General features: G+C 40.8%; 3 protein-coding genes across 3 annotated transcripts; all 3 read left to right on the top strand.

Moving 5' to 3' along the window:
• Nucleotides 1-199: 199 nt before the first annotated feature.
• Nucleotides 200-2,563, top strand: LOC146552969 (tripartite motif-containing protein 16-like). The gene has a single exon (XM_085255429.1). It carries the CDS (start codon nt 210-212, stop codon nt 1,884-1,886), a length of 1,677 nt encoding a protein of 558 aa, XP_085111555.1. The 5' UTR covers nt 200-209; the 3' UTR covers nt 1,887-2,563.
• Nucleotides 2,564-4,846: 2,283 nt separating this feature from the next.
• LOC146552970 (uncharacterized) lies at nt 4,847-9,806 on the top strand. Its single transcript, XM_085255557.1, has 2 exons — nt 4,847-5,109; nt 5,596-9,806. Exons 1-2 carry the CDS (start codon nt 4,863-4,865, stop codon nt 6,138-6,140), a joined length of 792 nt encoding a protein of 263 aa, XP_085111683.1. The 5' UTR covers nt 4,847-4,862; the 3' UTR covers nt 6,141-9,806.
• A 1,303-nt stretch (nt 9,807-11,109) lies between these two features.
• Nucleotides 11,110-13,767, top strand: LOC146552971 (tripartite motif-containing protein 16-like). The gene has a single exon (XM_085255436.1). The coding sequence runs from the start codon at nt 12,094-12,096 to the stop codon at nt 13,765-13,767; it is 1,674 nt and encodes a 557-aa protein (XP_085111562.1). The 5' UTR covers nt 11,110-12,093.
• Nucleotides 13,768-15,234: the final 1,467 nt, after the last annotated feature.

A 15,234-nucleotide genomic window follows, 5' to 3' on the forward strand; every position in this document is an offset into this window, starting at 1 on the left:
TTCTTCCTGCTCTCTAGCTCAGCACCTCCTGTCTGTCCATATCGTTCTGTGTTCCCTCCCCTTTAGATCTACATTATGAAGATGGGTGTAACCAACATGTGTTAGAGCTGGCAGGCCCCATTCACAGCAGCAACACTTGTTGTTCAGATCAGACCAGTTTCTATAATAAGGAAGTGAAACTTACACAGTCACTGACACTGAGAGGAGAAATGGCGCAGAAAGGAGTTCAGCTAGACCGAGAAACCTTCTCTTGTTCGATCTGTTTGGATCTACTGAAGGATCCGGTGACTATTCCCTGTGGACACAGCTACTGCATGAAGTGTATTGAAAGCTTCTGGGATGAAGAGGAAAAGAAGAAAATCTACAGCTGCCCTCAGTGCAGACAGACTTTCACAGCGAGGCCTGTCCTGGTGAAAAACACCATGTTAGCAGTTTTAGTGGAGCAGCTGAAGAAGACTGGACTCCAAGCTGCTCCTGCTGATCACTGCTATGCTGGACCTGAAGATGTGGCCTGTGATGTCTGCACTGGAAGAAAAATGAAAGCCTTCAAGTCCTGTTTTGTGTGTTTGGTCTCTTACTGTGAGAAACACCTTCAGCCTCATTATGTAGCAGCCCAGTTAAAGAAACACAAGCTGGTGGAGCCCTCCAAGAAGCTCCAGGAGAACATCTGCTCTCGTCATGATGAGGTGATGAAGATGTTCTGCCGTACTGATCAGCAGAGTATCTGTTATCTCTGCTCTGTGGATGAACATAAAGGCCACGACACAGTCTCAGCTGCAGCAGAAAGGACTGAGAGGCAGAGAGAGCTGGAGGTGAGTCGACAAAACATCCAGCAGAGAATCCAGGACAGAGAGAAAGATGTGAAGCTGCTTCAACAGGAGGTGGAGGCCATCAATCAGTCTGCTGATCAAACAGTGGAGCACAGTGAGAAGATCTTCACTGAGCTGATCCATCTCATCCAGAAAAGAAGCTCTGATGTGAAGCAGCAGATCAGATCCCAGCAGGAAACTGAAGTGAGTCGAGTCAAAGAGCTTGAGGAGAAGCTGGAGCAGGAGATCACTGAGCTGAAGAGGAAAGATGCTGAGCTGAAGCAGCTCTCACACACAGAGGATCACATCCAGTTTCTACACAACTACCCCTCACTGTCAGCACTCAGTGAGTCTACAGACTCATCCAGCATCAATATCCGTCCTCTGAGCTACTTTGAGGATGTGACAGCAGCTGTGTCAGAGGTCAGAGATAAACTACAGGACATTCTGAGAGAGGAATGGACAAACATCTCACTGACAGTCACTGAAGTGGATGTTTCACTGTCAGATCCACCAGAGCCAAAGACCAGAGCTGGATTCTTAAAATATTCATGTGAAATCACACTGGATCCAAACACAGCAAACAAACATCTGTTATTATCAGAGGGGAACAGAAAAGTAACATTTATGAATCAACAACAGTCTTATTCTGATCATCCAGACAGATTCACTAGATGGCAGCAGGTCCTGAGTAGAGAGAGTCTGACTGGACGTTGTTACTGGGAGGTGGAGTGGAGAGGGGGAGAAGTTTATGTAGCAGTCGCATACAAGAATATCAGCAGAAAAGGAGGTTATGAATGTGGATTTGGACATAATGACAAATCTTGGTCATTAAATTGTGACAACAACAGTTTTACATTTCGGTACAACAACATCCAAACTCCTGTCTCAGGTCCTCGTTCCTCCAGAGTAGGAGTGTACCTGGATCACAGAGCAGGTATTTTGTCCTTCTACAGCGTCTCTGAAACCATGACTCTCCTCCACAGAGTCCAGACCACATTCACTCAGCCGCTCTATGCTGGACTGTTGGTTTACTATAATTATGGAGCCACTGCTGAGTTGATTAAAGTGAAATAGACTGAAGTCTTTCATATTGTTGTAAGTTTAAATCTGTATTTTAGTTCCCTTTTAGTTTCTCTCCATCATTATTGTGGTATTTATGTGCTGCACATAAATCAGATGTCAGTCAAACATTATGGGCAGTACCTCGACATCTTCAACATGTTGTCTTGATGTTTTTACGTTTTATAGGTGGAGCTCTTTCCTGTGTCTGTTCAGCCATGGAGACTATCAATGCTTATGGATATTTTTATTTGAAAAATTTCTCCACATGACAACATAAACTTCTCTATCTTCTAAATGTTTACTGAATATTTTTCTTAGGTATTTGTATGTTGTTGTTTCTCTTCACTGATCTTAACAGAGAAGTCTACAGACCTTCCTTTATCACACAGATTTTATTCTCATTTGTACATTTATAAAGAAAACAATTAATTACAGAGCAATAAGAAATTTTAAGAAAGTGCACTATATCATAATTTATAGTAAAGTGTATTAAAGCATCGTTAGTTAGTCACTTATTTAGTTTGGAGCTGTATCATCTGACACTGTAGAAACATTTCCTCCAGCTTCAGCACAGAATGTTAAAAACAGAACTATTAATGAGAACAAACAGTAGGAACACAGTATCAGCAAACATCATGGCTTAAAATGGAGAGTAAAAATCTAAAAAGAAATAAACAAATTAGTAAAAAGGATTTCCTGTTGACATGTTATTGGTCCTATCTTGTCTGCAGCACCTCCAGGATGCTTCTTATATGTTTCTGGTTATTTTTGCACCAATTTTAGTTTTTGTCAGTAGGAAGTTCAAGTTCAACTCAGTGTGTTTGTTTGTTTTTTTCAAACTGATGCCTGACCTTGAACACCAAACATCTGTCAATAAAGCAATGATATAAAATGCTTATATTAGTACTGAAAAACTGCATATCCACTTTACAAATATAAATAATGATATAAATCCACAGCTGAACTGGAGGAGCAGCTGATCTAGTTCACTCATGTGTTTCTGGACTAAGAGTTGGAGCAAATACCTTATGATTCAGTGATGTTTGTTTTTGTTAAATATTTTGTAGATCCAAGAGTGAGTTTGACTCATGATGATGATGTTCCGAATTAAACAAAGTTGGTCACAAATTCTTCAAAGCTGTTTATTAAGAATATATTCACTTGGACTCATGAGACAGGCTTGTGATCCAAGGGAGCCATCAACTGGACAATTACTGACATGACAACAAAAAAGCTAAGTACAGAGGGGGGAACAGAGGTGAAAATACTTGCTTTAAAGGATTGTAATGTTTCCTTTTAAAATAAGTCTCTAAGGTCAGACAAAGGGACAGAAACTCATAGCTTTCTACCAGCCCAATGACAAAACTATAAGTTGTTTTTTAACATCTACTTTTTCATCTATTTGGCAGTCACAGTGAAAAGTATAAACATTGGCACGCTTTGTCTTGTGATTCTGCTGTTCGTAAAAAATGACCATGCGCAAAGTACCAGACTTTAAGGCTTTGACTTGATGCCAATGGCCTGAGGAGGACAGTATTACCCTTGGACATGTGTAGTCTGCCGTCTACTCAATAGAAGAACAAGAAGCGCGGAAATGGCACAACTGTCTTCAGTTTCTGGGAGAGTTTAACAATGAGAGACTGATGATGCAGAAGAAATCTCCGTGGTTAAAAACATTAAAAACAGTCGTCCAGGATGATGAGATCCGCCACTGGCTCAGACTGCTGTATATCAGCCGGAGACCCGAGATGAAGTCACGCAGCAGGTATGTAAAACTGTGATGTTCTCAATGAACTAACACAGGAACGATCTGAGCTCAGTCTGTAAGCTAACAGGCTAAAATCAGAGAGCAGCTAATCAAACAAGTGCGTCCGTTTTTTTTAAAGGTCAACTTTTAACAATAGACTTTCATGAGACACATCAAAACCAAACAGGGAGGGAAAGCTTCGGTTTTCTGCACTGTGCCACAGTTCGCTGTCTGCTTCGGCTCTCTGACCCTCACTCCGGGGCTACAGACAGTTCTCTGCCGCCTGTGGTGCTCCTCACCTCCGTCTGCACCCACAGGCTTCCCGAGGTGGAGGCAGGCCGGCAGGGACTTTGAGAGATGGGCTTTACTTTCAAAAATACCCCTTAATCAGGGTCTAACCCTACAAGACCATCGTGCCTCCCCCACCATCCTCACCTCATGTTAAAATGTATATTTTTCAACTGAATTATATTTGGGTTCAAGAAAATGATGAAGTTTTTAAAATAACTTTGTAATGTTCTAATAAACAGTCTCGAACTAAATCAGCTCAAATCTCACAGATGTCAGTGTTATTCACAAAGCATGGAAACATAGTTGTTAGTTTTGAATGCAGCCACAGCAGGCAAACTATGGCTGCATGCTCCAAAGAACAGGAGCACAGTAACTGAACACACTCTTAGCACACTTACATCTGATTTTGGGAACAGTTAACAGATCTGAACCTGATGACCTGAGAGGTTTAACTGGGTCAAAGGTCGAGAGCCAATTGAGAACTGTCCAGTTAAACCAACTAAATGATGAAACCTTTGATTTAAAATGTCATGATCAACAGTATCAAAGGCAGCAATGAGATCAAATAGAACTAAGACTGAAACTCTGAGTCCCTAATAATCTTCAGATCACTGATGACTTTAGTTGGGTTGATTCTGTGCAATGACTGGCTGTGAAACCTGACTGGTACTTATCTGCTATGGCACTGTGAGATTTTCAGTTTAATCTACAACAATGACAAACATTTACTTGCAGCGTGAAGCTGGCAGCAGCTACCTGAATGATTTGTACTCTGAACTTTCCTAATAAGAGTATCAGAGCTCGAGAGTAACTTACACTTTCATTTTTCACATTTGTACAGTTTAAATTTCACTCCCATATGAGGACATGCTCAGAGTGGACTATATTTGCTCAGATGTGTTTTCCTGTCATCACATTATTAACCTTTTTCCTCAAGATCTCCCCCTAACATGAAGTGTGAGGAAGAGGAGGGCCTGTATGACCAGCAGGTCTCCAACCAGGAGAGGAACTCCAGTCTGGACCAGGAGGGCCCAGATCCTCCACAGATCAAAGAGGAAGAGGAGGAACTCTGCATCAGCGATGACGTAGAAAAGATTGTACTCAAACAGGAGGATGAAGGCCTCATCTGGACTGAAGAAGAGCAGCTCAGACAGCTGGATAACATCTGGAAACCTGAAATGAACTTACACAGCAGGGGTATGTAAAACCGTAATGGTCTTACCTAAAAATTAATATGACTTTAATTCATTCAATAAAGATATTTTGGAAACACATCAGAGTTCTTCAAGGCCAGTGTTTAAATAAACTCAGCTGATTGTTAGTCGAGGTTTTCTGAGAGCTTCGCTGCTTTTTATCCCCATATTTTAATCCTACTTTTAAATTTCCCCTTCTGTCTGATGTTTGTCTTATCATTTACATAAACATCTTTCCAACAGTAATTGGTGGACAAACTGTGATTGGTGCATAGAAATTTACTAACGTGTTAGAAGTGAGTGCATGAAATCTTATTTTAACAGTTTCCAGGTCTGGGTAAATGATATGATGATATTTCGGATGATATTTTGATTAAACTCTGTTGTAGAGTTGGAAATGGACAGCTGTAGACACCACTGCCGAGTAGTCATTCTTGTTATACTTCTATATTTATCTAAGACAAGTAATTTTGTCCATTTGTCACCTCAGCTTTCCCACAACAGCATGAATGTGAGGAGGAACTGGTTTTTGGGGACCAGGAGAGAAACTTCAGCCTCGACCAGGAGGATCCGGAGCTTCCACAGATAAAAGAGGAAGAGGAGGAACCTTGCACCAGTCAGGACGTAGATCAGCTTGTAGTGAAGCAGGAGACTGAAGGCATTATTATCTTCATGGTGGCTCCTACTTATGAGGAAAGTGAGCCAGAGCTGGACAGTGAACGTCTCCTTTCTTCCAGCTCTCCTGAACCAGAGAGCAGAGATCAGCAAGACAACTTTCCTGTGTCAGAGAGTCAGCGTAAAACTGACACAAGTAAAAAGTTTGTGAAATGTGAGATTTGTGGAAAAACCTTTGAGTACAGATCCAAACTAACGAGACATATGAGGGTTCACACAGGTGAGAAGCCACATTCTTGCAGCACCTGCGGAAAAAGATTCAGCCTGATGATAAACTTGAAAACTCACATGAGAATCCACACAGGTGAAAAGCTTCATTCAGAGGATACAGTTACAAAGACACATGAGGATTCACACTAGTTAAAAGTGGGAGAACTGTCAGATGAAGCAGTCCACTGAGAAGCCAGATCAGAGCAGATCAGATGACCTCCTTCCTTAAAAAACTCTGTATTGTTTATTGTATGTAGGGGTGGGAGATATAGCCTCAAAATAATATTTCAAGAAACTTACATTTAAAAAAAATAATGTACATTTTATCAGCTCGGCAGGCAGCAGCATTTATATGTGTAAGTAAATGATGGATTTTCCATCTTTCTCTTCCAGTGAGCTGCTGTCACTGATGACAGCTTAGCTAATTCAAAGTGTGAAAATGTGGCCACCTCAAGGTGCTTGATATTGTAAGGTAAAGACCCAACAATAATACAATGAAAACAGAGAAAACCCAAACAGTCATATGACCCCCTATTAGCAAGCGTTTTGGCGACAGTGGGAAGGAAAAACTCCTTTTTAACAGGAAGAAACCTCCAGCAGAACCAGGCTCAGGGAGGGACCCCCATCTGCAACAAGGAAAGTTTTAAGTCTAATCTTAAAAGCTGAAGGCTCTGCCTCCCATTCTACCTTTAAATACTCTATGAACAACATTATAGTGCAATGTTAGTGACACGGCATACATGAAATATGAGCACATAAGTATCCTCAGGGGTGTTTTTCCTGGAAGTTTTAAGAAAAGTGTATTACAAGTGCTTACACTCTAGCTTAATATCCAAAATAACCTTGTAATGCGGAGCCTGCACAATTCTGTCATATAAGCAGAGGTGGAAAGTAACGAATTACATTTACTTGCGTTACTGTAATTGAGTAGTTTTTTTGTGTATTTGTACTTTTTAAAGTCATTTTTCAAGTCTGTAATTTTACTTTTACTTAAGTATATTTTTTAAAAAGTATTGTAGTTCGCTACGTTTTCAATCACACCCGTTACTGAGTAAATTTAAAAAACCATTGCACTTCGGAAATACTGCAGGGAATGATGGGTAGTAGAACAAATTGGCGCTAAGGTCACGTTAAAGATGGAGTCTGACATCGGTGTTATGGATCCAGTGAAAAAAGAAGCCCCGTCGAATTCTGCTGACCCTGAACTCGAAGAAACGGATGTGAACCCCTGGCCGTATTTAAGGGACCATTTCGGCTTCAAGTGCAAGAAAGGCAACAGCTTTATTATGCAGTGTAAGCTGTGTTTGCCCAGAGAGACCGAGTTAGCAGCTTTTAAAAATTCCACATCAAACCTGCGCAAGCATGTGGAGGTAAGTTAAATACAACTCGTACCGTTATGGTAGCAAAAAGGCTGTGTTCAAATTAATCACATTAAGTTAAGACATCTGTGAAGAACACAGATAACGTTGGTTGGTACTAGCAACTTGCTGTAATCGGGCACGTTGTTGTCCACGCAACTTACATTTTTTTTACTGGGTTGGTAAATTGCCAAAAGAAAATGTGTTTACCTACGTTTTTCCTGTTTGTTAATAATAAGAATTTATTTAAAAAAATAGTTAAATTAAAGACAGAAGCGGCTACTTTCTTACTTAACCCACATATGTTCACACTGCAGGCAAAAGAATAACAGAGCGCTCACTTACCTTAGATTAGTCAAAGACAGCTGACTTCTGTTACTTGTTAATTAGCACTTGCAACCTCCCGTTAACTAGCCTGTTACTGTCCAATAAAAAAAACCCCACGAGGTATATTGGTATAATTTACCAGCGGTAGCTATGTAATGCATTGATGTCTTATTAGGGACATCAAAAAACTTTCTCTCAAACTTAACACTGGCCTGCCTGCCTCAGCTGCCTTCGAGCGTCTCTTTAGCTGTGCTGGACTACTGTTCACTGCAAAGTGAGCAAGGATGAACTCTACTAACTCTGAAAATCAACTGCTCCTCAAAATTAACAGGAAGTTCAGAGAGTAACACTCTAGGATGGATACAAAGGAACTTTAATCTAGAGGTACAGTAGGGCAGGGCCAAGTTTAAAAAATTCAAAAACATTTTTAAAGCAGCTGCCGTTCAGTTCAGTACTTGTTCTCTTATTTGACAGTTTAGAACACATTCTCATGTGAAAGAATGATATGGTTTTGTATTGAAAACACTGTGATACCTGACGGTTTGGTTTGGTTGATTGGTTTGGTGACCATTATCCATTTTCATGTATAGACTTGCAGTTTAACTGCCACTGCACTTTAATTTGTAAAGTTTTTCTTTTCACTAAAAAAGAACTACTTTGAGATTTATATCCCACTGTCCTTTTTTGCACTACTCAGAAGCGGCTGTCCTCCTGCTGACAGAAAAGTAACTATGTAACTTTTACTCTGAGTACATTTTAAATGAGCTACTTTTACTTGAGTACATTTTTAGACAGGTAATTTTACTTGTACTTGAGTAAAATTTCAGCAAAGTAATAGTACTTTTACTTGAGTAAAATATTTTAGTACTCTTTCCACCTCTGCATATAAGGAAAAGAAATTCTACCTGGTTTGTTTCATCTTGGGTGGAGCTTTTTAACCTCCTGCTTTTCCACCGTGTAGCACATCAGTAATTTCCATCCACTGACTGCTCTTGCTGTTATATGAAATGTAACTCGCGAGTGCTCCAGTGATGCATGGTTGAATCATTTGTTTACCTTTGGGTCGCACATCACTGCTGCTAGTATCTCCTGCTCACGTGCCTTCACAGCCCGGTTGTACTCAAGTGTGTTTTTGCTTAAAGTGTTGTAACAGGTTTGCTTTTTTCACTTTCAGTGGGAAAAGTTTTCTTGCATATTTTGCGAACATTCAGCTACCAAACTGTGACTGGAGCCCGACATATGGCTCTGGCTGTGAGACATGACTGGGGTTGACTCATTGGGGTGAATGCAAACACATGATGTTCCTCTAAACACACTTTTTTGTAAACATTTATACCAGTATTATTGCAGATCATATGATATGTCACAGCCCTAATTCTGTTTGTTGCATATTCCATTAAAACCTGTAATGAAGATGAAACACGTATTTACATTCATTTGATGTGATATTTGTATCGTGTTGAGCTGTGGAGGTGACAAAAAAGTTGCTGAGATGTTTTATTTTTTTGTTTAGTGGAGAGGTTTTACTCCACAGAGTCAAAGCTGGAAAGAAACACACATGAGACCAAACATTTTGTGATTTAATCTTGATTTTCATGAAGACTGAATTTCAGCATGTGCTCATCCTGTTGATTCGTATGTTGGTGTTGGTTATGTGTCTTAAAAGTGAAATAAAGATTTCTTTAAAACTTCTTGTGGCTATTTTTTTAAGGCACAATCTTTACAACATGAAACAACGTCTGTGAAGCACATTTTGTACAGTGGGCAGGGAGACTTGCCCATCACTGTGGTGGTGGGGTGGATGAGATTTGCCTGCGGTCACTTAAGGCTCTGTATGTTGTGGGTCTGTCCTGGTTGTCCTGCTCAAACATTGTATGGAAGTTGAGGTCAGTGCCTTCAGACCGGCCAACTATGGTGGTAATCATGGTCCCCTGTTTTATGAAGGGAGTGTAGAGGGTATGTTTGCACTTCAGGCCTCCCTAGGAAGGTCTATATCTGTAGTCACTTTCACTGTTTTCTTATTGCTGTTTCAAATTGTTGTTTCTGTTTGTAGCCTTTTTATTGAAGGATTTTGGTTTATATTATTAATATGTGCATTTGTTGTTATTAATAATATTTGCTTCACTCTCCATTTGATGTGTTTTTGGTATGTTTTACTTTTAATTGTTCTATGATTATGTTTATGTGTGGTTTATAATTATATTTAAGTTCTGGGTTTTTTTTATGAATAAAAGTGACTTAACTTGTCAGAGATATGAGACTTTGGGCATTTCCCCTTCTGTCTTATTCTCAGTGTCTTGTCTCCATGTTTATTTACCTCTGTGTTGCTATCTTTGTGTCTCTGTCTCTTTCTCTTCCCCTGTTCAGTGGGATTTAAGACTTCCAACAAATAATTTCAAAGGGTCAATTAAATTTTAATAAAACCATTTTACTCAACACTGCACTCGAATTTTAGCATTTTTTTTTACTCAGTCATAAAAAGATTCATCTTAAAATATGTTTTAGATACATTTTTATTACTTTTTTCTTTCTTTCTTTCTTTTCTTGTTGTTGTCCCGTTTTGTTTTTTAGCCATCAGAATTATTGTCTGAAGGCCAAAAAAGATGCCCAACTAACTTAATTTACCAAATGCACCATCACGGCCTTGCCATATTGGTCCATTTGATCAACCTTTGTTATTATTTATTTATTTTAATTTATTTTCAGTTGTTACAGATAGGACAGACATGACTGGGGGATAGGAAGGAAGGAAGGAAGGAAGAAAAGGGGAAGAGGGACAGTGAGAAAGGGCACTTAAAAAATATCTCCCAGGTCACCTGTTGAGAGAAGAAAATAAGAGAAAACAAGCAAAAAAGAGAGCAACATAATAACACAACACCATTGCAATAATCTAGCTAAGTGTAAATAACAGTAAATATTAAATACTGAATGTGATTGTGCAGCACGCAAGATTGACATCGCATAATGTGGTTTGAGGTAGCAGCCAAGAAAGGTGTAGCTTGTGTGTGTGAACACCTGTGTGGATGAGTGCTCGTCTATTCAAAAGGCTTCTCAATGTAACGATCTGCTGGTGTGGGGAGCCATAGCCTCGTCCCCCAGGGCATGAAGCAGGCATGGAGGAGATCCAGGCCCCAGACATCCAGAGGCCCCCAGAGTGCGAGCGCCCAAAGAGGACCACCGGAGGGGCAACCGTGCCACCTTCCTGGGAAGAGCTGAGGAGAGCCCCAGATGAGGGGTCACCCAACAGCCACAGAGCAGAAGCCAGAGGGGGCTGCAGTGACGTACACGCGGGCTCTGCCGGCAGCCAGCTGTGCCAGAGTGAATCGAGCCCCCGCAAGGGGCCCGACCGAGCCACAGGCACCAGGCCCCACCAAGCAGCCGTACCGGGGAGTAAGCTGGTACAGACCTATGCGCCCAGCCCTGGACACCAAGAACGCACCGATGTCTGAGGGCATCAGCCACCAGCAGGGAGTGTGGTGAGGGGAAATAAGCCTCCATACCTTGGAGGGCCTGAGATGTTCCAAGGGGGTGGAGTGTAAGACCCGAGCTGACATATAGACACAGACGAATAGGCGCACACAGACCTAAACATGCATTCCCACCCTCATGCACACATATACAAATACTCGGCGCTCATCCAACCTGGATACAGACACAAATGGACACTGTACATGTACTGTACAGCACGGCCCCTCCTGAGAACCCTCAATGTCTACATGCATTTAAAACTGAGAGGTGGGCACCGGCGCCAGAGGTGAGGTTGAATACAAAGACTGTCCTCTGGACACCGTATAACATGCCCGATCCCAAGGCCCTATATGTATGTGTTATGAGAGTGTGAGTAATGTGGATGTCTAGGTTGTGGAATAAAATCAGTCTGCTGATAAAACAGTGAGCACAGTGAGAAGATCTTCACTGAGCTGATCCATCTCATCTCATAAAATTGAGGCACAGGTGACCAGGAGGGGACAGAGGGGGAACGACCTTTTATTGCTTTTTTCTACAACAATTTCTTAGTTCAGCTGCAGTATTTGATATCCTGTAATGACTAAAATGATAATTTAAACTAATTTACATAAAAAGATTGTCTTTTAAATGTTACGTTTATTTAACAACTTTAAAGGCTGAGCAGTGCTATTTTTAAATGAAAAACTCACAGGCTCACATGTTCCAGGATTGAATTAGTGTCTGATAACCCTCCCTCTTCCTGCTCTCTAACTCAGCACCTCCTCTCTGTCCACATGTTCCCTTGTTCCCTCCCCTTCTGATCTGCAGTTTGAAGATGGGTGCAACCAACATGTGGTGACGTATAAGAGCTGACAGATCCCATTCGCTACAGAAACCTATGTTGTTTAGATCAGAGCAGTTTCAGTTCTGAGGAAGTGAAACTCACACAGTCACTGACACTGTTGGGTGAAATGGCGCAGAAAAGTGTTCAGCTGGACCGAGAAACCTTCTCTTGTTCGATCTGTTTGGATCTACTGAAGAATCCGGTGACTATTCCCTGTGGACACAGCTACTGCATGAACTGTATTGAAAGCTTCTGGGATGAAGAGGAAAAGAAGAAAATCTACAGCTGCCCTCAGTGCAGACAGACTTTCACAGCGAGGCCTGTCCTGGTGAAAAACACCATGTTAGCAGTTTTAGTGGAGGAGCTGAAGAAGACTGGACTCCAAGCTGCTCCTGCTGATCACTGCTATGCTGGACCTGAAGATGTGGCCTGTGATGTCTGCACTGGAAGAAAAATGAAAGCCTTCAAGTCCTGTTTAGTCTGTCTGGCATCTTACTGTGAGAAACACCTTCAGACTCATTATGATTCACCTACATTCAAGAAACACAAGCTGGTGGAGCCCTCCAAGAAGCTCCAGGAGAACATCTGCTCTCGTCATGATGAGGTGATGAAGATGTTCTGCCGTACTGATCAGCAGAGTATCTGTTATCTCTGCCCTGTGGATGAACATAAAGGCCACGACACAGTCTCAGCTGCAGCAGAAAGGACTGAGAGGCAGAGAGAGCTGGAGGTGAGTCGACAAAACATCCAGCAGAGAATCCAGGACAGAGAGAAAGATGTGAAGCTGCTTCAACAGGAGGTGGAGGCCATCAATCAGTCTGCTGATCAAACAGTGGAGCACAGTGAGAAGATCTTCACTGAGCTGATCCATCTCATCCAGAAAAGAAGCTCTGATGTGAAGCAGCAGATCAGATCCCAGCAGGAAACTGAAGTGAGTCGAGTCAAAGAGCTTCAGGAGAAGCTGGAGCAGGAGATCACTGAGCTGAAGAGGAAAGATGCTGAGCTGAAGCAGCTCTCACACACAGAGGATCACATCCAGTTTCTACACAACTACCCCTCACTGTCAGCACTCAGTGAGTCTACAGACTCATCCAGCATCAATATCCGTCCTCTGAGCTACTTTGAGGATGTGACAGCAGCTGTGTCAGAGGTCAGAGATAAACTACAGGACATTCTGAGAGAGGAATGGACAAACATCTCACTGACAGTCACTGAAGTGGATGTTTTACTGTCAGATCCACCAGAGCCAAAGACCAGAGCTGGATTCTTAAAATATTCATGTGAAATCACACTGGATCCAAACACAGCAAACAAACAGCTGTTATTATCAGAGGGGAACAGAAAAGCAACATTTATGAAACAACAACAGTCTTATTCTGATCATCCAGACAGATTCACTGGATTGTCTCAGGTCCTGAGTAGAGAGAGTCTGACTGGACGTTGTTACTGGGAGGTGGAGTGGAGAGGGGGAGTTTATGTAGCAGTCGCATACAAGAATATCAGCAGAAAAGGAGGTAATGAATGTGTTTTTGGATGTAATGACAAATCTTGGTCATTATATTGTTACAACAACAGTTTTACATTTTGGTACAACAACATCCAAACTCCTGTCTCAGGTCCTCGTTCCTCCAGAGTAGGAGTGTACCTGGATCACAGAGCAGGTATTTTGTCCTTCTACAGCGTCTCTGAAACCATGACTCTCCTCCACAGAGTCCAGACCACATTCACTCAGCCGCTCTATGCTGGACTGAGGCTTTACTATAATTATGGAGACACTGCTGAGTTGATTAAAGTGAAATAGACTGAAGTCTTTCATATTGTTGTAAGTTTAAATCTGTATTTTAGTTCCCTTTTAGTTTCTCTCCATCATTATTGTGGTATTTATGTGCTGCACATAAATCAGATGTCAGTCAAACATTATGGGCAGTACCTCGACATCTTCAACATGTTGTCTTGATGTTTTTACGTTTTATAGGTGGAGCTCTTTCCTGTGTCTGTTCAGCCATGGAGACTATCAATGCTTATGGATATTTTTATTTGAAAAATTTCTCCACATGACAACATAAACTTCTCTATCTTCTAAATGTTTACTGAATATTTTTCTTAGGTATTTGTATGTTGTTGTTTCTCTTCACTGATCTTAACAGAGAAGTCTACAGACCTTCCTTTATCACACAGATTTTATTCTCATTTGTACATTTATAAAGAAAACAATTAATTACAGAGCAATAAGAAATTTTAAGAAAGTGCACTATATCATAATTTATAGTAAAGTGTATTAAAGCATCGTTAGTTAGTCACTTATTTAGTTTGGAGCTGTATCATCTGACACTGTAGAAACATTTCCTCCAGCTTCAGCACAGAATGTTAAAAACAGAACTATTAATGAGAACAAACAGTAGGAACACAGTATCAGCAAACATCATGGCTTAAAATGGAGAGTAAAAATCTAAAAAGAAATAAACAAATTAGTAAAAAGGATTTCCTGTTGACATGTTATTGGTCCTATCTTGTCTGCAGCACCTCCAGGATGCTTCTTATATGTTTCTGGTTATTTTTGCACCAATTTTAGTTTTTGTCAGTAGGAAGTTCAAGTTCAACTCAGTGTGTTTGTTTGTTTGTTTTTTTCAAACTGATGCCTGACCTTGAACACCAAACATCTGTCAATAAAGCAATGATATAAAATGCTTATATTAGTACTGAAAAACTGCATATCCACTTTACAAATATAAATAATGATATAAATCCACAGCTGAACTGGAGGAGCAGCTGATCTAGTTCACTCATGTGTTTCTGGACTAAGAGTTGGAGCAAATACCTTATGATTCAGTGATGTTTGTTTTTGTTAAATATTTTGTAGATCCAAGAGTGAGTTTGACTCATGATGATGATGTTCCGAATGAAACAAAGTTGGTCACAAATTCTTCAAAGCTGTTTATTAAGAATATATTCACTTGGACTCATGAGACAGGCTTGTGATCCAAGGGAGCCATCAACTGGACAATTACTGACATGACAACAAAAAAGCTAAGTACAGAGGGGGGAACAGAGGTGAAAATACTTGCTTTAAAGGATTGTAATGTTTCCTTTTAAAATAAGTCTCTAAGGTCAGACAAAGGGACAGAAACTCATAGCTTTCTACCAGCCCAATGACAAAACTATAAGTTGTTTTTTAACATCTACTTTTTCATCTATTTGGCAGTCACAGTGAAAAGTATAAACATTGGCACGCTTTGTCTTGTGATTCTGCTGTTCGTAAAAAATGACC

Source organism: Mchenga conophoros, linkage group LG18 (assembly GCF_057382185.1).
Source record: "Mchenga conophoros isolate Kocher_MC1m ecotype Shallow Benthic linkage group LG18, M_conophoros_male_GT1.1, whole genome shotgun sequence".
Lineage (NCBI taxonomy): Eukaryota > Metazoa > Chordata > Actinopteri > Cichliformes > Cichlidae > Mchenga > Mchenga conophoros.

Excerpts from the sequence above, each read along its gene's own strand:
- LOC146552970 (XM_085255557.1), top strand. The coding sequence starts at position 4,863 with ATGAAGTGTGAGGAAGAGGAGGGCCTGTATGACCAGCAGGTCTCCAAC. Across the intron at positions 5,110-5,595 it reads AATGAACTTACACAGCAGGG|CTTTCCCACAACAGCATGAA; the intron begins GTATGTAAAACC and ends TTGTCACCTCAG.
- LOC146552969 (XM_085255429.1), top strand. The coding sequence starts at position 210 with ATGGCGCAGAAAGGAGTTCAGCTAGACCGAGAAACCTTCTCTTGTTCG.
- LOC146552971 (XM_085255436.1), top strand. The coding sequence starts at position 12,094 with ATGGCGCAGAAAAGTGTTCAGCTGGACCGAGAAACCTTCTCTTGTTCG.